The sequence below is a fragment of the Cygnus atratus genome, chromosome 8 (assembly GCF_013377495.2).
Source record: "Cygnus atratus isolate AKBS03 ecotype Queensland, Australia chromosome 8, CAtr_DNAZoo_HiC_assembly, whole genome shotgun sequence".
Classification (NCBI taxonomy): domain Eukaryota; kingdom Metazoa; phylum Chordata; class Aves; order Anseriformes; family Anatidae; genus Cygnus; species Cygnus atratus.
In genome coordinates this window covers 4,210,197-4,231,929 of record NC_066369.1, presented here as the reverse complement: position 1 = coordinate 4,231,929, position 21,733 = coordinate 4,210,197, and the positions used below count along the sequence as shown (strand labels likewise).

General features: G+C 38.0%; 1 protein-coding gene across 2 annotated transcripts; it reads right to left on the bottom strand.

Annotated features, from left to right (window-relative positions):
* Window positions 1-682: 682 nt before the first annotated feature.
* Window positions 683-16,090, bottom strand: RNPC3 (RNA binding region (RNP1, RRM) containing 3). Of its 2 annotated transcripts, none has more exons than XM_035537447.2 (15): window positions 15,820-16,090; window positions 14,825-14,872; window positions 13,592-13,710; window positions 12,386-12,466; window positions 11,556-11,667; window positions 10,992-11,060; window positions 9,323-9,471; window positions 8,276-8,401; window positions 7,343-7,479; window positions 6,483-6,644; window positions 6,204-6,298; window positions 6,065-6,123; window positions 5,384-5,516; window positions 4,495-4,567; window positions 683-906 (listed from the first exon to the last, which is right to left on the bottom strand). In XM_035537447.2, exons 1-14 carry the CDS (start codon window positions 16,021-16,023, stop codon window positions 4,508-4,510), a joined length of 1,554 nt encoding a protein of 517 aa, XP_035393340.1. In that variant the 5' UTR covers window positions 16,024-16,090; the 3' UTR covers window positions 683-906; window positions 4,495-4,507. The 2 variants fall into 2 exon arrangements, with proteins under 2 accessions (XP_035393340.1, XP_035393341.1); XM_035537448.2 differs by having other exon boundaries at window positions 683-1,794; window positions 15,820-16,062.
* Window positions 16,091-21,733: the final 5,643 nt, after the last annotated feature.

Sequence of the window (21,733 nt, the reverse complement as noted above, 5' to 3'; positions counted from 1 at the left end):
CTATGATAAAATAATTTTTGGTCCAGCAATCAATAGGCTGTTTGCAACTGGGATAAGACAAAAACCATCTTTACACTAGCATGTTATCACACCATCAGTTGTGAATTCATATTTTATAGAATAATTTTATCTTTAAATCTAATGGACCTTCTTGACGAGTGTCATTGCAACGTTTCCCATGTGATTTTGGAAAGCTGCACTAGCCTTCTCAGTACGCAGCAAATCTTACTTTGTGCCCTTCACAACGTTGATTTTTATTAAACATGGCTCACCAGGGCACCTATGCTGGTTTAACAGTGTTTGAACTGTTATGCTTGTTCCAATGACTTCAGTCGCACTAGTAGCATCTTTCAAAATGTGAATAAACAATGAATTATTAAGGAAAAATCAAAATATCTAGCTGCACAGAATGAATTCATGCCAGTGCACCAGTCCAGTTTGGTTTCCATGGTAAGATTTACACTAAAATGAGATCAGCCTGAGATTTACTTACCTTTTATACCCTGAACCACCAACAACTGAACATCAGACTTAAAGAGAACATTCACCCTCATGCCTATGAACACATATTGTGAATCATCTAGAACAAGTTGTACAATTAATTACAATTGGATTCTTTCTTTTCAAAAAAGTCGTCTTCCTTCTTCCCATTCCCAAACCCCACAAACAAATGCAAAATTAAGAGAAAGGAAATAATTTATTAGAGATTTCAAAAGCAAACGTACATACATTTACTGGATAAGTCTCATGACAGTTTCAACACATTTGGAATCTTTAAGATGAGAAAATTTATACTCTGCATTAAATACTTTAGAAATGCACTACGCACAGTTCAGAGTCCCGCTGATTACACTGCTTCTTCGCCAAGCTTGGTAATACTTGAAAGAGATGGAACACAAAAAGGACCTGGAACATCACAAAGGCATATTAGAAGTATGAACAGCCAGATAATAGTAGTGATATGCTTTCTTTTGACAACTAAATTGAAAGATGCTTAATATTCTAAAATTGTTATCTGAAAAAAATCTGACTTAATAGATACAGGCTGTATTAATTTTATATTACAGTAAATTAAACAATAACATAATACGAAATCCACAAGAAAAATAAGTCAGTGTGCTATATAACTCATACAGAATTTAAGTTCTATACACTACCTCAGTGCATAGAAAAAATAAAAACAAAGTAGTAGTGATTAATAGTTCAATGCCAAACTCTATTACTTCATTATGAGATACTATTAGATTTTGTCCTCTACTCAAAAAAGAAAAAGTACAAACTAAAATCAATAGACAGTTTCTCATATACCAGGACAACAGAAATCAAATGGTCTAAGACACTTGCCTACCCTTTAATAACAGTAAGAATGGCTTTGTGACATACGATATTTATTTAAAGAAAAGCAAGACATCCTCAATGTGAGCTCAGCACAGCTCCACACACATCAATGTAACACTTCAATCCCATACAAGCTAAAGAATTGTATCACAAATTAAGTTGTATAACCTTTGAAGAAAAAGGTGGAGGCCACCTTTTAAGATTATGAAGCTTCATGGCATCTATTCACCCAACAGAGACGACTGATTTTTTCCCCCCTGAAAAAGTGCCCTTTGCTTTTAAAATTGCCAGATTAGTTCAAATTCTAAAATGTATAAACTCCTCCCCACACCTACTCTAGGTGAAAACTTAAAGAGGTAGTTGAGTGCTATGGGAAACATTGCACAAAAAAGGATACAACAAGAAAGGATACACTCTGCATGACAGTATTATTGCAGTATTTACGCAGGAATGTTTCTAAAGAAGAACAGCAGAATGTTGTTTAATTTTACTTGATTCTCAGTATTGCGCACACAAGTTTATGCTACCTATCATAAACAAAAATGCCTCGTTTAATAAAATATGCTTTTGACCCCTTATGAGATTTAATGAGTGCTGATGAGTCCACCAACACAAACTCTATATTCAAAAGTAAGCACATCTTTTGATAACCACTATGACGATACCAGACTGTTCTGTCTCATTAATTCTCCTTCAAGTCTTTCAGTTTTACAGACTCACTTTTTCCATCAGGTCCAAAACCCAATCATGTTTCCATTCAATGCAGGCTTTCAGGTCACTTCTTCTCTACAAAGAAGCTGGTGACCTCTCAACATCGGTTTCTTCTATATAACCCTTATCCCAATAAGCTGTATTTTAGCTACAGAAAACATAGCCATCCCTAATACCAACTGAAGGAAGGTTTTGTCAGTCCATTAGAAAAAGACATTTCAGTTAGCAATGAGTCACAGCATTTTTACAAACCATATGTATTTTCCCTACAAGTGAAAAAAACTTTATAGAGAAAATAAAGTATTTGCAAAATAATAAAGTATTTGCAATAAATTTCATGAGCTAATGAGTTTTCTTCCTGTTCAAATATAATCAAAGTTTAAACTTATGTCAATTTAGTCTTCTTACAAGAAAAAGAAAAACAGATACTGAGATGCAGGACAAATCAAATTTGACATCTCCCAGATGTTTGCATAAATATATTTATACACATGTATTTTTTAAGTGAGATTCTTATGTCCTTCTTGCTTACAGACTCAAATTTTATCATGGAATTTTGCAAATCAGCAGCATCCATCAAAGTATTTCAGCAGGGACAGGAGAACACATTTGTGTATAAATAGGGTTCAGCCTCATCATTAGCATGGAAGCAAATGAAATAATCTGCGCTTAAACCTTTAGGATTCCAAGGGATCTGCATTAGTCTGTGGTGCACTCTGATCTTTACATATAAACGGGCAAGGCAAGGAAGAAGTCCTATCCACAATGTATTAAATCAGTGACAGTAAGGTAACCGATCTAGACTTTCAGATGTACAAATAAGTCTTGCATAAATGTTTGCTCATTCTAAAAAAAGCTAGAGTTGATCATCAACATGATTAATAACCAAGTAAGCACCTGTTTATTTCCTATAAGCAATTCAAGTATTATTTACCACATTTAGTGAAGTCAGTATCAAATTTGAGTAAACTGCCTGGAAAGGTATGGAATGCCTTAAATAAAACCATTCAGACTTCACTTCTAAGGCTTTCCACTAGCTAAAATACTTTTTTTTTTTTTTTTTTTTGCATTTAAAGAAACCTTAATATTATTCTTATCACACACTAGAGAAAATATAATGCAAAATAATTTAGTCACAGCTCATTTGTCTACTTTCAACAACGAATACAAAAGAATGCCTGTAAAAAAAAAGTCATCTTTAATTTGATAACAGATACAGATTTTGCAAACCACAAACCAGTAACTCAGAATAGGAACTGGTAAGACCAAACAGCACTTTAGAAATGAGGTAAAAAAGCTCTACTGGAATCTGATGAAACATTTTAGACAACTGACAGAACAAGAAACCTACGACTGTTATGAATAGTAGCTGTTATGAATAGGAATAGTACCCTCATAACAATAGTACCAGGGAATCAAAACAGTTTTTAAAAAATAAAAATCAGTTGTTTACATCTTTGCTTTCAAATTTCAGTTTTCTTCCAAAATAATAATAAAACATCCAGATTAAAAAAATATGCTTGAGTAAGCAAAATGTTTCAGAAGCACTCAACCTGAGCTTCAAGTTCAATTGTATTAAGATATAGGGATAGATAATGAGAGTGATGCCAAACTATATGTAATTCAGATAAACGCCCTTTAAACTTGAGCTAGTGGTGCTATCAAAGAGTGCAGGCTGAGCACAGAGTGCTTCTGTCTTCCAACCGTTACTTCAAATGCTAATTTGACCGTTCACTAAAATTTTCGGGGCCATGAAAATCCTCACATTAAATTACAGCTGATTTTGCTTGAGTTATTCTAGTATAAAGCAAATACTTAAGAGTAAGCAGAAATGAAGTTGGATGGTAGGAACTAAAGCGATTGCTTTCTAGTAGAAGTTACTTTCTCATCTATTTAGACAGAAATGCCAAAAATCAGCACCTGTGCAGTCTGTAAGGAACTGTCCTTTCCCAAATGAGACAAGCTTGAAGGATGCCGCAAAATTACTGAGATCTCATTTTCCAGAGTTACCAAAGGTCCTTTACAACGTGTGTGTGTGTCTGGGAGGGGGCAAAGGAGCAACCCTTTTCAAAGCCAAAACCTCAGAATATTACTATAAGGTAAGTGGTCAGATTCTACAAACTTTTTCTCCCCAGGTCCCGAGCCCCCTGATTAAGGATCAGAAAAACTGACAACCACGCTAGGATCTCAAGATTATGGAATTGGCAAATCTCCGGGATTCTAAACAGAGTTTTGATAAAGCAACACTTTTATCTTACAACAACTACGCATCCTGCAGCCTGTTTTTCTAGTAGAACACATTTAAGAAAAGAAAATTTGTATGAAATACTTCTATTTCACCATTACTATTCCCAAAGCAGACATTAAATAAATAAATAAATAAATAAAACACCACACCACAACTTTTTTCTTTTTTTTTTTTTTTTTTAGGTAGAGAATCCATACCTTCTGCAGCATTCTATTTTTTTCTTTTCCCTTCATTGGAATCCTGCTTTGGTCTAGCTGAACGAGCAAATTGCTGAGATTCTGTTAAGGACCACAAGTTCCAATGATAAACAGAGGAGTCAATCAAGGAGCAAAATGGGAGCATAATTTCAGCAAAGGGTAATTTAAAAACCATCCTTTTGTTTTTCTGTGATTCAGTTCTACTATGGCATTAAATATGGTAACAATAGTGTATACTAGTCAAAGATTAGGACTTAAAACACTTAGGGTAAAAAAAAGGGACAGGAAAAGATTTAATACTTCAAGACAAAAAAAAAGACAATCCAATCAAAAAAGGTAACTAATAGTTGCCTGCAAAGTAGCTAACAGTTCCAGCTGGAAAAGGAATCTAAATAAAGAGCACTGACTCTAACAGAGGCATTTCTAAATATTCCTGGTTTTACATTATAATTGAAATAGAATACATATTTGTGAATGTAAATCCTTGACAAAAGGAGTTTGAACATTATGCTAAAAAAAAAAAAACCACAACACACTTGACCTCCCAATTCTGCAAATGTATGCTTAAACAAGTTGAAAAACCTACCTAATTTAAATACAACGGTTATAGAAGCTAAATTATCTTTTTGATTGTGTTTGCAGGATCAAAGAGCAGAAAAGTCAATTTAAGTCTTACGTAAAGCACACTTACTTTCCTATTTCAGGAGGGGTGTCTACATATAAGTTATAATAAAATTAACAATAGTACGCTAGGTTATGCTGTCTGGTTTTCTTAAGGTATCTTCTCTTGCCATAGATTTCTAACAAAGCAGAACCCTCTATAAAGGCAAAACTAGAGACTGACAGAAATTCCAGAGAATATAATGTAAATATTTGAAGAAAAAGATACAACCACCATGGGTTTTTCGAATAAGACATATCCGTTTGCTTCTTTTAAAGCTTTAGCAGCTGCTTTTTCATTAGGAAGTCCAATGAAAGCCTGTCCTTTCATACGGCCTTCTTTCATCAAACGTATATCAAACCTAGAGGCAAAGTTGAGAATTAGGAAATACTGGTGTTTAAACACACTTTGATATTTCACAGTACAGTTACAATGCTCATGCTTAAAGTAGGAATGGCAAAAATAGAAGCAGTGACTACATGCAGGAATTAAGTCATTGGAGACCATCGGTATTTTGCCTGGGAGAAACTATTTAGTGGCATTAGGTTGCAGGATTGTAAGTTGGTGTGCAACTGCAGTAAATACAAGGTATGCAAACTGACCACATACACACTATTATCTGTGCTGTATTCATTCTGCATTGCTCAGCCAACAAACAGTAAATTTAGTAAGCAAAATATAAAGGCAAAATAAAGAGGTCTTCAGAAATTGTGCAAGAAATATTTATTTCTGTACTTCTGATGAAGGAAGATTTTCAGATGAGAAGCATTTTTCCTCCATAAAAACACAGAAGCAGAAAGAAAAGAGTAGAAAAAAGTAAAAATGACTAGTTTTCAAATAATAATTTTCACCAATATTACAAACTTAATGTAAAAGGTTTACTTTTAACCAAGTATCAAAGTCACTTACATATTTCGTTCCAGTTCTGACTGGAAGTCAACGTATCTTCCAAAAATGAACTTAAGATCCTGCAATTAAAGGACAGGCATAAAAAGAAAGCTGCTAAAAAGCCTTTTTGATAAATATTCAAATTTTGTTGTTTACCTACCTTTTCTTGAACTTGTTTAGCTAAATTCTTCACATATATTCTGCAATTTGGATCACCTGGCTCATAGTTTTTGAAGACAGAAAATTTTTCCATTTCTTGAAGAAGACAGAAAAACAGACAGTCTAAATATTTTAGGTCATGTAATTATTATATATTTTTGCTCAGTATAAAACAAATTACTAAATTGCATGCAATAAACTAAAAGAAGAAATACTTAAAACTTTTTATTACAACAAAGCAAAAGAGCTACTATTAAATAATTTATTCTCATCATTGTACCTTCTCTAGAAAGCCTGTTTTTCTCTAGTTCCCTTCTAGAAATAAATTCTGACGGTATTTCCTCATCTTCTTCCTCAGTTTCCATTTTATCATTTGAGCTAGGAGCTGGGAAAATCCTTCCAAATCCTGTGTTATTGATTTCTTCCATGGCAGCACAAAGGTCTATAATTTGAACACATTAAACAAGTGGCTCATATAATTATTCACAAGAGGAACAACAGCAAACAAAAAAAAGTATATTCCTTTTAGTAACATTTGAACATAGTTGACTTTGTAACTAAATACAAACACATCCTTAAGGAAAGGTGTCTTATTTCCTGGCTTGACAAATACATTTGATCTATATAGTTCAATGAAATCAACTGTATTACCAAGAAAAGCTGCAGCACATGCCAGTTAAATTAAAAGTAGGCCCACTGTTCAAGCCTGTATGAATGGTTTACTTAATTTTCATTAAAAAAAGTATATTATTGTAAAATACTGAAAAACAGACTGACCACAACCCTTCTAGAAACCATCACACCTCACTGTTAGCATGGCCCAAAAACGTTAAAGCAGATTATCACTGTGTCACAGAGAAGAAGCTGGCAAACACATGAATACTAGTCTAAGAGCTGGAAAAGGAAAATCTAAAATTAGCTTGATATATTCAATTACACTATGTAATAGTGTGAATGCATTTGTACCATATTTGCTAAAAGTAACCTAAATTTTTATAAAAAGAGCAGGTCACCATAAATAAACATGGTGAACTTCTAACAGCTTTCTCTGGAAAACAGGTTTTTTTATTTTTCCTAACAGCTTTTTCACTGAAACCACATCAAGTTAATATTAAATAAATTTGAAGTATACACTCTTACCATTTTTTTCTTCTCTTCCCGAGTTTATCTGAAGAACAGATGGGATGTCAGTAGTAATATGGAACTCAATTTTTTTATGACCTACATGCTGTGGCTGCTCAAAGACATCTGAAGGTGACAGCGTAGGGTGCAAATTACTGTTTAAAACAAAAACCATTAATTAAAGATTCAGTGACTGACAAATGCATAATCAATAAGATTTATTCCAGACAGAGTTCATCCTATTGTTTACCACAAAAAAACAAGTTCTTCATTTCATAAATTTCATTTAATACAATTCAATTTGATTAAAACACTGCAAATACATTAGGTTTGACTGGCACTGAAAACAACAACAACAAAAAAAACATACCACATTACAATATATGCAGACACTTCCCAAAAAGCTGTAGGGAACCTCAGTAAGAAAAATAACTGTCACGGCTGCTGCTCTCACATAGTGTTAAAATATACCAATTTTTTGAAAAATATATGAAAGCACATGGAGGAAGAGGAAGGCTGTTGAAAAAAATGTATTCTCAATAGATCATCACTGGATAGAAATACTTCACCAGTATCTACTATTTCAGAGTACTGCAATTTCAGAAATCAAAATGACTTAGGCCAAAGCAGTTTTTGTTATTTTTTAAGAGAGTCACCCCAGGCAATAAATCCAGATCACTTCTGTCAGCACTGTGACGTGACTTTTTTTTTTTTTTAGTGAAAAGGGGATTCTTGTTAGTTTGATAGCAAGATAAAGAGCTTGAACTAGGCAAGCATTACACACTGAAGTTGTTGAGCAGACTTTAGTTCAAACTACATGACAATTTGGGCTAATTACATACCAGTGAAGAACACTTATCAAAACAACACTAAAGCAAACAGAATGCAGAGAAAGACATTTAGTAAGAATAGTTTTCTTAAAAGAGGAAGCACCACAGAAATAATACAAACCTGTGGGGAGCACACACTGGAACATTAAGTAAATCTTTAATTCTTTGCTTTTTTCTAACACCACGCCTCTTTGTGTTTATTGGTCTTTTAGGCTGAAGGGTTGCTAATTCCATCAATTTGGTCATTCTATGATAAATAAAAAGAAAAAAAAAGCACGGTTTGAGAATGCGTATGCACAAATATAACCCTTCTCCCTTCCTTAAAACCCTGGAAATGCAACTTTTCAGAACACAAGTTATTTGTGAAGCTGCTTTAAGATCTAAACCACACTAAAACTATAACAAACAGTAATTTGATATACCTGGAGTAAAGGAGTATCACATAAGGGAACAATCAAAATCATGAATTCAGTGACATCCCTTTCTTCCCAAAGTATACATTTAAGTTGGACATCAAAGCAGTAAAAATACAAAAAAGCTCCAAGCTTAACCTTTGTTATAATGCTGTTTTCACATAACAGGACCTCTGTTTTTTCCAATTGCATGTATTTTCTGCATATAGCTAGTTACTTCCTCATTTACTTTTCATGTCAGTTTAAATGGCAGGAAAAGAAGATTGTTTCTTCATTTACTATTACTACAAAACTTAAAAAAACAGTTCTGATTTACACCAATTCAGCTCTAAAGCTGTAAGAGAATCCTGAGCACACACATTATTATTACCTATAGAGATACACACTGATATACAAAGAAAATTTTGGAAGTCAGAGTGCACAAACAATTGAAGCTGAGTAGTTAACTCACTAAAAATGTGTAGAACTGAAGAAACCAGAAAACAAATCAATTATTACTTCCTTATACTTGCATTCTCTCTCCATGATGAGTTTTGTTTTTCTTATTTGTACAAAGAAACATGATAATTTGTACACCACATGACCATGTTTTGTCTTACTGTGGTTCAGAACAGCATTGTCCTCCTGTTTTCAAGTTGCTCTGGAGCTTCCTTGAGGATGTTCACAGATTTCACCACTGGCAGAACTGAGATCTATACAAGTAAAAACACCACTTAAAAAACACACAAAAGCCTGCAAATGACTAAAATGCACACCTCTCTTTTTCCTCCTCGTTATCACTTTCATATTCTGATTCATCCTCACTAGATACTTGCTCTTCTTCCTCTTCAGGCAGAGGAGGCTCTTCAGGAGGCAGAGGTGGGATTGGGGGAGGTGGCACAGGCACTGGTAAATACTCTTCATACTAAGTATGGGGAGAAAGGAAAAAATCTTTAGGCAAAATTTTTATTTAAAAAAGGGACTATCTTGTTTTCCTTGTGCATAATAAAAAGGATCAAAGCAGTAAATTACAAGATGGCTAGAAACAACTTTTTAAAGTACATTTGCAGGGACCTAGACAGTATTTTGATAAACTACTTTAGTAATGAAAACTTCCACACTAAAAAAAAAAGTTTGCTGCTCTCTGAGATGCAACAGTGAATATTTTTATAATTTTAATTGGAAGAGTTAAACATAAAAGTAGAAATGACATCCATGGGTTTTTATTTTGCACTTGTTTAGAAGGACTTTTCTGAGAGGAGTATGGCCAAAGCATACACAAGGAGCCTTAACTTCCCAAACCACCTCAGGTTCTGCACTGAACTTTGTTTCCACCAACTATGAAAGTTACAGCATTTCTATTTCGATAAGCAGTGAGAATTTCATGAAAGGAATCTGTTTTCCCATTAAGATTACGGAAACCTCATATTGTAACAAATTGTCTATGTACAAAATCACCTCCAGTCCCACCTTCAACAATCCTACTACAGTTAACAACTACTTTTAGGTACCATCAATTCCATAAAGCACTGTTGCATACAAGCCTTAGAAATACTATGCACCCTTTAGAAACTGTGCTACGTATTCTAAGGACTGACTTCTCACCTTACTACTCATTTTTGCATGACTGCTAAATTCCCAGAGCTTAACCCAGCCCAATACCAGGCAAAGTTGTGTTTTTTTTTTCCCTCTGAAACATCAGTATGAATTAATTTATTTGATAATTTTTATAGTTTTCTATACAAGCCAGATCCATACCTTTGTTATTAAGAACAAGCTGTTCTGTCAAGACAAACCACAAAATCTAGTGAAGCACAGCTTCATGATACCCGAAGGCAGTAACACCAACGACTACATTAAGTCCTCACTTGCTCAATCTTCTACTGACAATCAGTTAAACTACGCTATCAGGGTAGTTTAGGAGAACTAAAACCACAGAGACAGTAGTTTTATTTCCCTTTAGACTTCTACAGGAACAGCTCCCTCTAAGCCTCTGCCAGTTGCCCTTACCCTGCCTCTTTCAAAAAAGATCCCAGAGACAGCAAATCAAATCAAAAAGCTCTGTACAATCTCATTAACAATCTGAATCTAATTAGAACTGCTAAGAAACACACAGATAAAAGAATGTAACTATCTTTTTAAGGCAATAGGCTAGCAATTTTCTAGCAATGCATCTTTAATACGATGCGACAACCTCCCTGTCTTTAAACTCGGTGATTTGAAATATTCCAGTACTATTGTCATACATGTGTATTTGTGTATAACTAAAAAGGTTTATTTAGAAGACTAACATACACAGCTCACCCAATGAAATGCAGCCGTATTTGATATTCACTAGACACTTCAACTTTTAGAAGTTTGAACTTTAGATCTCTTCCCATGTTGCTTACATTTTATATTATGAAGCCTTTTTACACTACTTAAAATGTGTATTAAACAAGTTACCATGGGAGGGCGAGCAGTAATTGGTCCGAAAGGTGGAGGAAGATTCATTTTATTCATAAGATGAAGTACCTGAAATAATTCAAGATAAGTAATATTTTCATTAGGGAATTAAGTATGAGTTCCTTGCTAGATATCACAGCTGATAGCATGTTGTACGTGTAAATCAGCATAGTTTTACTGAGAGCACAACTACATATCTTACTAAAAAAATAAGAAAACCTGAACTTGAGATGCAACACTAATGATAAATGCAAGCAACAGCCTAAAAAGGCTTATCAAAGTAGTACATAAATCCTCTTCTCAGTTTGAAATTAGAAGTGCTCAAGTCAGATCTAATTAGGATGATCACATCCAGTTAAGTCTTTAGTGTCAGTGAATTAAGACTTCATTGATCTGAAGTAACTTACTATCTCAACATGGCAAAGAATTAACATTGGTTAACACTATCACAAGAAAACCAACTTGCATTTACTACGACAAAAACTATTTCTGTGGATAATTAAGAAGGGGAAGACGAGATGTTTTTGTTTTTATACTTTTTTTTTTTTGCCTGTTTTTACTTACCTGGACATAAAATTTGGGCACACTTGCCAAGGCATTTGCTATATTTGCTAGAATTGTACTTGAAGGTGGTGGATACAGATACTTGAGGCAAGAATTGATGGGAAAGGTGAGACTGAGGAAAAAGAATAAAAACAAAGAATCTTAGCTCCAGTACCACAAAATAACTGATAACAATTAGTAATTAACTCGAGATTTAACTATTCATTACACCTGAAATGTCACCAAAATATTACCATTTCCCCTAGAACAGTGATACATATCATTTTGGCTGGTTGGGCCACTTACATTAAATCTTTACCATCAAGGAGTAGTCAGTCCCCTAACGCATGACAGACTTACTGGGCTTGGCTAAAATAAATCTATCAACACATGGACGAAGCCTAACAAGCACAGGAAACAATCAACATCTTCAAACACTGTAAACCCAAAGTTCCAAGTGCTGGATTTACCAGCCCACAAAGAAACTTACTCTTCATGTATGCAAAAACAAAGAACATAAAATGTCAAAAAAAAAAGTTAAAAGCATTCTGCTATTAACATTTGGACAGCCCAGCCAGCCCTTAAACTCCTCCTGAGAAAGAGACAAACTGCGCTAGCATGTTTTTATGTAATCCAGAGCTTCTTGTCTCAAAGCACCAGTCACTACTCAACTGTGAGGGTTCTAAACCTGACAATCTATGAATTTCATCTTTATGAAAATTCCTACATCTCTGCATGTAAAACAGCAGCGTACTATAAAACAAGACTACTACAGTCTCTTGTTCAACCATGTTTAACATTGATTTCAACATAAACCATAACAGAACAAAAAAAGTAAAGAAAGTACAAACCCATGGCTGGGTGCAATTCCATTGTCTATTTTAAGACAGTTTGGTTCTTTCTTCTCTTCCTCTTTCACCAGCTCTTCTGAACTAAAAAAATAATTTAACGTTAACTAAAACGGGGCAAAAGTTAACTGCCTTCCATAAAATATGAATGTTTCATTTCAAAAATTCAACAACACAAGAAACAGATTAGTGCAGTATTTTTTTTTTTAATCAACGGCATTACCAGATCAACTATGGTAGCCAGACTTTTAAGGCCCACAAGAACAAATACTCACGCAGATTTAAGTGAGTCTTCTATGTTTAAACACTTCTCACTTAAATCTACTCACAAGAAAAAAAGATAACGTTACTCTCTGTTCAGAGACTATAAGATCAAAAATACTAAATTATTGACTTGTTTATATTTAGAGTGGCTTGAGTAACTTTCAAAACCCCAAAGTTGATCTTAACTAGGCATAATCACATAGCTTTTATCACTATCACTTAAATAGTTTGGATTTCAATTGCTTGTCAAGTACTTAATTAAAAAATAAATAAATCGCATGGTTAGGCTTTCAGGTTTACCTGTATACTATCACAGTACTCAGTCACACTAGCATTGGGATTCATTGTTGGGTTTTTATTATTATTATTTATTTACATATTCTTTAAATATCTGAAGAGAGTGTGAGAGAGTTTTATGTTTGCTCTGCTCATGCTTTGAGCTAGATACATGCAAAGCAGCTCCAGCTGAGAAGCCAATGGCTACAATAGTATAGCCTTATACAATCATACCTGCAGGTGTCAATTCTGCCTAGACCACGATTAGATTAGAAAGAAACAACAGGAAAACACTGTATGTACCATTTAATAACAAAATAAAACTATAATCCTGACGCAAAGAAAGATGTATAAGAGGCTCTTTAAAACACAGGGAACCTGCATATCACAGAGGTCAGCTTATGCAGATGGGAGTCTTGCTCTGTGAATGAAAACTCACAGGACCATGTACTGGTGAAAGACACCAATCAATAAGAATAAGGATGGGAATTATTACATAATGATACTGAATGAAACAATACTAATGGGAGGAATAGCTCTGAACCTCCCCATAACATTTTTAAAAGGCTACGGTTTATCCTTTGACTTAACAGTACTATGAAGATGTTATGAATACAGAATTTCCTTTCCTTGACCACAAACATAGAAACTGAATTATTATCCACATACCTTTTGCATTTCTCTGAGGGTAAAGGCTGGCAAAGAACCTGCGCGCTGTCTTGTTCCTTTGCAAATTCAACCACTAAAGTGTGACCTAAAAGTTTCAGCTGATGCAGTCTTGACAAAGCCTTCAAGTAATTATAATGGAAAAAAGAAACGAGAAGGAAAAATGTCAGAATTGTTTCAAAGCATAACTGTTCTTCCTTTGGTTGGCAACCCAGCCATAGGACAGACTCCTAACTGCTTTAAAGCTAAGCCTGTCTTACTAGAGACACAGGTAGTGGTAGAGACACGTAGTTCCCACCTTCACAGTGCTGCTTTTGGCAGCCTCTTTCTTGCCAGCAGATCAGAGAAAGATTACATTGCACAGCTAGAACACTTAGGCCATCTGAACACAGTAGTGAGACTGCAGCCTTAACAACTTATTAGTCTAGTAAATCTCTACAATTTCAAGAAACAAATCCCTCTCTCATGAACTACACACATGCTGTAGTCCACCAGTAATACCTGGGAATTCGAAAATCAAGATGCCTAACTGTTCTTTACACTGTGAAGCTCCAGCCTTCTGCAAGTCCTGATAGGCTGCTAACAACTGACACAAAGCAACCTAAATTCACAGTGGTTCACCTCATATAGTCTTTGTACCTTTTTTCAATACTAATTTATAGCATAACCTAAAAAAAACTACCTAGAATATAGGAAGGAAAAATTCAGGACACAGGCTTTTTACCAGTCATATTTAAAAGGCATTATCAGTATTACCTTTTTTGCCTACATATCCTCCATGAACACATTGCTTTTCTTTTTCTTATTGAAGCTTGGCATTCAAGGCCGCCTTGAATTGCGTACATTAACTATGTCTGAATTTTCTCACATATATGATTGTGCAGAACACAAGAAACTTACGTTTGTTGTATAGTTAATACAAAAACACACATGCAGCCTGGATAAGGTACCATCAGCATCAACTCATTTAAGTTTGCCTTACTGTAAGTGACGGGTTGGACCCAAAAGATGACTTTCAGAAGCCCCTTCCATCCCATCTTTCCTATGACTCTATTTGAGTGTTCATTTTAGCAAATCCTTTGCGCATCTGCTGAAATACAATTCTAATACTTGACATTGCTCTGCATCTTTTTTCCTGAGACTGAGTACTAGATCATATGTAAAACACTGTGCAACAGAACTGGTAATTCAAAAAAGTACTTTTCTAAAACATTTAATAACAAACTCTATACAAACCTTTACAGCAGCATTTTCACTGGGAAAGGTAGCAAAAGCAGTGTGTTTCTGGAAAGCAAACAAAAAAAGTATCATATTGAATTCAAATCAAAAAGGTTAGAAAACTTCCAGTTACTAGATAACCAGCTCCACTGTGCTGCAAAGAACTAGGGAATGTTTTGCTAAGAATGTAGGACAGGCACTTGCTGTGTTTAAAAATTAAGACGGGGACCCCAGAGTCTGAAGAATACCAGAAAACAGTATTTTTGTTGCTGTTATTCTAGTGAGCAAAAGTCATCTTCATCAGTACCTACTCGCTTACAATTTAAGATGTTTTATCTTCTTTTCAAAAGAGGAAGCTTATTTCAGCAGCTCTTAATAAATTACTTTCAGCAAAGCTACTCCTAGAAGCATTGCTTTTCCTGCTACTGAAGTCATAACTATTGTTGTGCTCTGGATGGTTTCCACCCAATGCTTTCCCTTGCTTTTTAAGTATAAAACAAACTTTCACTTTCCATATTAGATCAAACCTTAAGTTCACCTTAAACTTACATCTGTTTTAAACACATTTTATTTCTTCATCTTGCCAATACAAGAGTCAGTATAAAGACAATAAGAATGTTAACACTGTTGTAATAGCACATATCAGGAAAATCATCATAATAAGGTCAGTATTTTTAATACCCTAGAAACGGAAGCGTGGCAGGGATGGGAGCCGCAGAGATCGCTCATCTGACGAGCGTACCAGGGTCCTAGCAAACAGCCTGCCTGGCCTGATAAATACACCTACAATGCTGCAGTGTGGCAAATAAAAACACCAAACAAGAGCTGAAGGGACAAAGCCGCGCAACCACCTGCCCGCGCCTCCCAAGGCGCACCTCCCCGCCGCCTTTACCCTCACAGGGCAAAAACCAGAGCAGCGACGCAGGCCTCGCCTCAAAGCCCGGACTCCGCGGCCCCGGGGCTCCCCCCACTCCTCCCTGGCCGCCCCCAACCCCGGGGCCCCGCGCCCTCACCAGCCTCCCATGGTCCGCCAGGACGCGCACGGAGGCCGCCCCGAAGTGCCGCAGCAGCTCCTCCTTCTCTGCCGCCGTCAGCTCGGCGGGCAGGTGCCGCACCAGCAACGTCCGGCCACGCCGCCGCGCCACACCGGTGGGCGAGGGGCCAGCCCCCGGCGCCAGGCCGCCCGCCCGCGCCTCCTCGCAGCCTGGCGCCGCCATGCCGCGGCCCGGAGAGCCGCGGTGCGGCCAGTTGCGACAGAGCCGGGACCGTCCGCGGCGCTCTCGCGAGAGCGGGGAGGGGCGGCGGGGAGGAGCCTCCCTGGCGCGGCTCCGGCGCCATATGGCGGCGGGCGGCTCCCTCAGTGGGGCTTGGGCTGGTGAGCCCGCATCAGGCGCACGGGGAGGCCTGCGGGTACCTGCAGTACCTCAGAGCAGCCGGCCGTGGGGTGCTGCCAGCTGTGCCCCTATACCGGCCTGAACGCGGCCAGGTGTCCGTCTGTGATCAGCCAACACTGTTAGGAGAACCTGCCTGCGTGGGGGACATTTCCCATGCCTCACCTGAGTTCCAGGAATTTTCCATGCCATTACCTGCTGTAGTTGTGCAAATAAACTGCGCCTTATTTCACTCTCAAATTCTTTCCTTGATAATTCAGCTGCTGCCTCTATGATCCTTATTTCAGGGCAACTTTATGTCAGTTGATCCTGTGGACAGATGATACACAAAATCATAGAATATCTTAAGTTGGAAGACACCCATAAGAGTCATCGAGTCCAACTCCTGGCACCATACAGGTCTACCCAAAAATTCAGATCATGTGACTTAAGAGCACAGTCCAAACACTTCTTAAACTCCGACAGGCTTGGTGCCATGACTACGTTCATGGGGAGCCTGTTCCAGTGCACGGCCACCATCAGTGAAGAACCTCTTCTGATATCCAGCCTGAACCTCCCTTGTCGCAGCTTGACACCATTCCCTCAGGTCCTATCACTGGTCACTAAAAAGAATAGGTCGGCGCCTGCCCCTCCACTCACCCTCATGAGGAAGTTGTAGACCGTGATGAGGTCTCCCCTCAGCCTCCTCTTTTCCAAGCTGAACAGGCCTAGTGACCTCAGCCGCTCCTCACACATCTTCCCCTATAGGCCCTTCACCATCTCTGTAGCCCTTCTCTGGATGCTCCACAATAGTTTCACATTCTTTTTGTACTGTGGTGCCCAGAACTGCACACGGTACTCGAGGTGAGGCTGCACCAGTGCAGAGTAGAACGAGACAGTCACTTCCCTTGACCGACTAGCAATGCCGTGCTTGATGCACCACAGGGTACGGTTGGCCCTCCTGGCAGCCAGGGCACACTGTTGGCTCATGTTCAGCTTGCTATCAACCAAAACCCCCAGATTCCTCTCTGTGGGGCTGCTCTCCAGCGTCTCGTCACCCAGTCTGTATGTATAGCCAGGGTTGCCCTGTCGCAGGCACAGGACCCAGCACTTGCTCTTGTTAAACTTCACGTGGTTGGTGATTGCCCAGCACTCCAATCTGTCCAGATCCCTCTGCAAGGCCTTTCCACCCTCAACAGAGTCAACAACTCCTCCCAGTTTAGTATCATCAGCAAGTTTGCTCAAAACACTTTCTATTCTTACATCCAAATGGTTTATAAAAACATTGAAGAGAACTGGTCCTAAAATGGAGCCTTGGGGGACCCCACTGGTGACTGGCCGCCAGCCTGATGTGGACCCATTTACCACAACCCTTTGAGCCCACCCATCAGCCAATTGTTCACCAATCGTGTGATGTTTTTGTTTAACTGTATGCTGGACATTTTGTCCAGTAGGATCCTGTGGGAAGCTGTTTCAAAAGCTTTACTGAAATCCAAAAAGATCACATCAGCTGGTTTCCCTTGATCGACTAGATGGGAGATCTTATCATAAAAGGAAATCAAGTTAGTCAAACAGGACCTACTCCTTGTGAACCCATGTTCGCTGGGACCAATGACTGCATTGTTCCCCAGGTGCGCTTCAATAACTTCAAGGATAATCTTCTCCATAATTTTACCAGGCACTGACGTGAGACTGACAGGCCTGTAGTTGCCAGGGTCCTCTTTCTTGTCCTTCTTGAAAATTGGTACAACATTTGCCAGCTTCCAGTCAACTGGGACCTTTCCAGATTCCCAAGATCGTTGAAAAATAACAGGTTGCGCAATGATGTCAGCCAGCTCTCTAAGCACCCTGGGATGAATCCCATCCAGACCCATGGACTTCTATGGATCCAGGTGGAGCAACAAATCCCGCACACATGCAGGGTCATTTGGGAGTTTATCATTCCCACCGTCACGGTCCTCCAGCTCAGGGCACCCGGGGTCCCAAAGCCCATCATCAGCGTTGAAGACAGAGGCAAAGAAGGCATTAAACATCTCTGCTTTGCCTGTGTCCTTGTCTGTGAGGTGACCATCCCCATCAAGTAGCGCACCTATGTTTTCTCTGGTCCTCCTTTTTTCTATTCACATATTTAAAAAAAACACAACTTTTTATTGTGTCCCACAGACCTGGCCAGCTTCAACTGTAATTGGGCTTTGGCCACACGAATTTTCTCCCTACAAACATGAGCAACGTCCCTGTATTCATTCCATGTTGCCTGACCCTGCTTCCAGCAGCCATACACTTTCTTTTTATGCCTAAGCTCCAGAAGATCCTTGGTCAGCCAAGCTGGCCTTCTGCCCCGCCTGCTTGACTTCCGATATTTTGGAATTGCCTTATCCTGTGCTTTTAGGAGGCAGTGCTTAAAGACTGACCAGCACTGATAGATGCCTTCAAAAGTGGTTTCCCAGGGAACCTTGCTAACTAGTTCCCTGAGCAGCCTGAAGTCTGCTCTCCCCATATCCAGAGCTGAAGTTATGGTGGCAGTTTTCCTCCTGTCATCAAAAATTTTAAACTCAACCACTTCATGGTCATTATGACCAAGATGGCCGCCAATTGCCACGTCCCCAAAAGACATTCTCCAGCAACAGATCTAGGAGGGCACCTTTCCTGCTTGGGTCCCTTAGCACCTGCACCAAGAAGTTATCATCGAGGTGCTTTAGGAACCTCCTGGGCCTGCTCTTGTCAGCCGTGTGGTAATCCCAGTTGACGTCTGGCAAGTTGAAGTCCCCTTGGTCCCTGAAATCCGATCTAGGCAAATCAGAAATAACCCTCCAAAGGGAGATACTTACCATGATCCTTGCCCTCTTTCCCTCCCTTCCCTAACAGTTATAAAATATAGCAGCAATCTCTCACAGGATCTATTGCTGCATTTTTGTTAGTGTCCTCCACATTGTCTAGGCAACATCTGTGAACTCAGAAGCAGGTGGAGGAACTGGCACAAAATTGAGTTACAACAGTGTATTTTCTCTGACACAGCAGTACTGTGTTTTGTGAGGTTGTTAAAACTTTAAAAAAAATGCTGGCCAGCCTCATGAGTTCAGTGTGTGGCCTGTTTGTATAAAGTCCAGAAGACTTTCTGTAAAATGCTGGTCAACGTGCCATTGTAGCAGGTGGGAGCGTCAGGACTGCAAAACCACATCTGTGGTGACCGCATTGCTCAATCCTGCATAAACTGGGCTTTTAGCTCACTCCCATGTTACGATACAGAATTTTTTATGCAGCAGGTCTGTAAGTTTTGTAGGTAAAACAAACGTTCCAGTTTTCCTCATAGTTCTCTAGTGCCTTCCACTTATTAATCTGCAGATAGGTCACCAGCTGGTGAAATAATGGCAAAACTCCAAATATGTTCTTCTCCCAGAACTGAAAAACACTGTTTTCTAGTAATATTGAACACTGAAGTGACAAGAATATTTTCACAGGAAACAATTCTAGTGTCTGGTGGGTGTTCAGCCCACCTGTCCACCTCAGCACAGATTCACCTTCAAAGAGGGAGAAACACTGTACTAACATCTGTTTATCATGTCAGATAAGGCCCCTGAAGCTGAACATCTTTAGAACAGAGGTTTAACAGAGAATATTATGCAAGTCAAGAAGATAAAAATGGTGGGTGGGTGGGTGGTTTTGTTTTTTTTTACACCCTTAAGCTGCAGAAAGCAAACAATTTCAGTTTTTCCTTTCCTCTTCCCCTCATCCCCACATTAAAAACAGATCATTTATGTTTTTTCTTTTTCTTTAAACTTTCCAGAATGTTAATTCTGTAGATACTTGAGTAATAGGGTTCCTCAAAACATCTTTTCTTTTGTGTGTTGAGATTCTAGGTTTAGGAGTACTTTGCTCATACAGAGAGAAAGTTTCAATGCAAATGTTTTAATAATAACAGTATGAGTCAGAAACACAGATTAATTCAGGTTGAAAAGGAACATGGAGGTTTCTGGCGCATTCTTCTATACAGAGCAGGGTTATCACTTAATCTTAATTTTAATTAAAAAAAAAAAAAAGCTTTATTATGAGAGAGAGCAGAAACACTGTTTCTTGAAGCAATAAGATGCACAAAGATAGTTAGGTCATCATCCTGATAAAATGAGACCAGAACAAGGCTGAATCTTGAATATCTGCAGTGCTAGATTTCTGGACCCTGCTGTTATCATTATTGGTTATGTCTTCATATATACATATATACACACACACACATATATGCCTCTAGGCATTTTCTTTATCTCCAGTAGAAGAAAAAAAAATGCATCTATTTCAGTTGACTGGATACAAACAAGCTGTGAGTGAGGAGGCAAGTGGCTGTGTTAGTATGGAGATATGCCCAAGGTAGAATGCCGCATCTTTCCTTGTCTACAAAATACTGTATGCCCACATACTTAAAAATCTCCAAGGACAACCTAACGTTTTGGAACTCTTGTACAGCTAGGACCAGAAGGGCCAACAGAAACAGAGTTTTAAATGGCCCCCAAACTGGTTGCACAATCCACAAAATAAATAATGCTGTATCGTGGGGACACACATTCTTTCAGTAATGAGGTTGCATATTAGAGCTGGCACTAAAGACAGACGCACGTTATATTCACTGGACCTTCTAGTTTTGCTTTCATATTTTACTGACAAGAAAAAGCTTCAGATTACAACAGCAGCAACTCCAAATAATATTTCTTATGCAGAAAAGCAGAAGTACCTCACAGAAAAAAATAAACCCTGTAGTTCTCAAATATGCCTTCATCACAAGTAGAAGTCTCTATAGCCAATCATATCCAAAGCTAGGGTACTCAGCCTTGTTCATGGAACAACTGTCAAAGTAGCTAATATAATTCCAAAGCACAGATTTGATTTTAGGTCTTAAACTGCACAGGGAACAGATGATCTGTAACTGTACAGTGACTTGCAGAACTTGCAGGCAGGAATTCTGTTTGACTGTTTGTCTTTTTGAGCGAAGCCTACTTTTACTTTTCCTTGATAGATTCAAACTGCGGGTTACAAATATCTATTGTGTAGTACACCAATTTGTACAAAGCTTCTACAACCAGTCTTGTATGTTTGCATACAATTACAGACAAATTGAGAGGTTCATAAGAATTACTTCATTCTTCTCATTGATTTCAAGGCCTCTACTGTCGTATTAGGCCTGTACTCCTGCATTACATTAGAGTGATAAAAGCTTTGCTCTTCTATACAGAGTAACTGCTTTTTACTACAGTTTATATCAAATTTATTTTTCAATTCAAACCTAAACAACAGTAAATTAAATTAGGCATACCCACCTGGTAAGAAAAATTGCTGTTACATCTGAACAGGCTAAGACAAAGCTCCAACAAGGTCTAGATAAATTCAACTAAAGCAAGTCTGACATGCCTTAGTCCTGAGGCTTTGCGAACAGTGAAAGCCTGTGGCATTTTATTAGCAATGGAAATACTGTATTTACTGGGCTACATGGTAACACCCTACATCACTAAGTCATTATTACAATAATTCTATTAATCAAAACTATGAGAAAAGTACTTGGTTCTACCTGTTT

What these genes read in the sequence shown, in the direction of transcription:
- RNPC3 (XM_035537447.2), bottom strand. Translation starts at nt 16,023, where the DNA reads ATGGCGGCGCCAGGCTGCGAGGAGGCGCGGGCGGGCGGCCTGGCGCCG. An exon ending in GGAATTGCACCCAGCCATGG is followed by an intron (nt 11,668 to 12,385) that starts GTTTGTACTTTC and finishes CTTTTTCCTCAG; the next exon opens with TCTCACCTTTCCCATCAATT. An exon ending in CCAGTGTGTGCTCCCCACAG is followed by an intron (nt 7,480 to 8,275) that starts GTTTGTATTATT and finishes TGTTTTAAACAG; the next exon opens with TAATTTGCACCCTACGCTGT.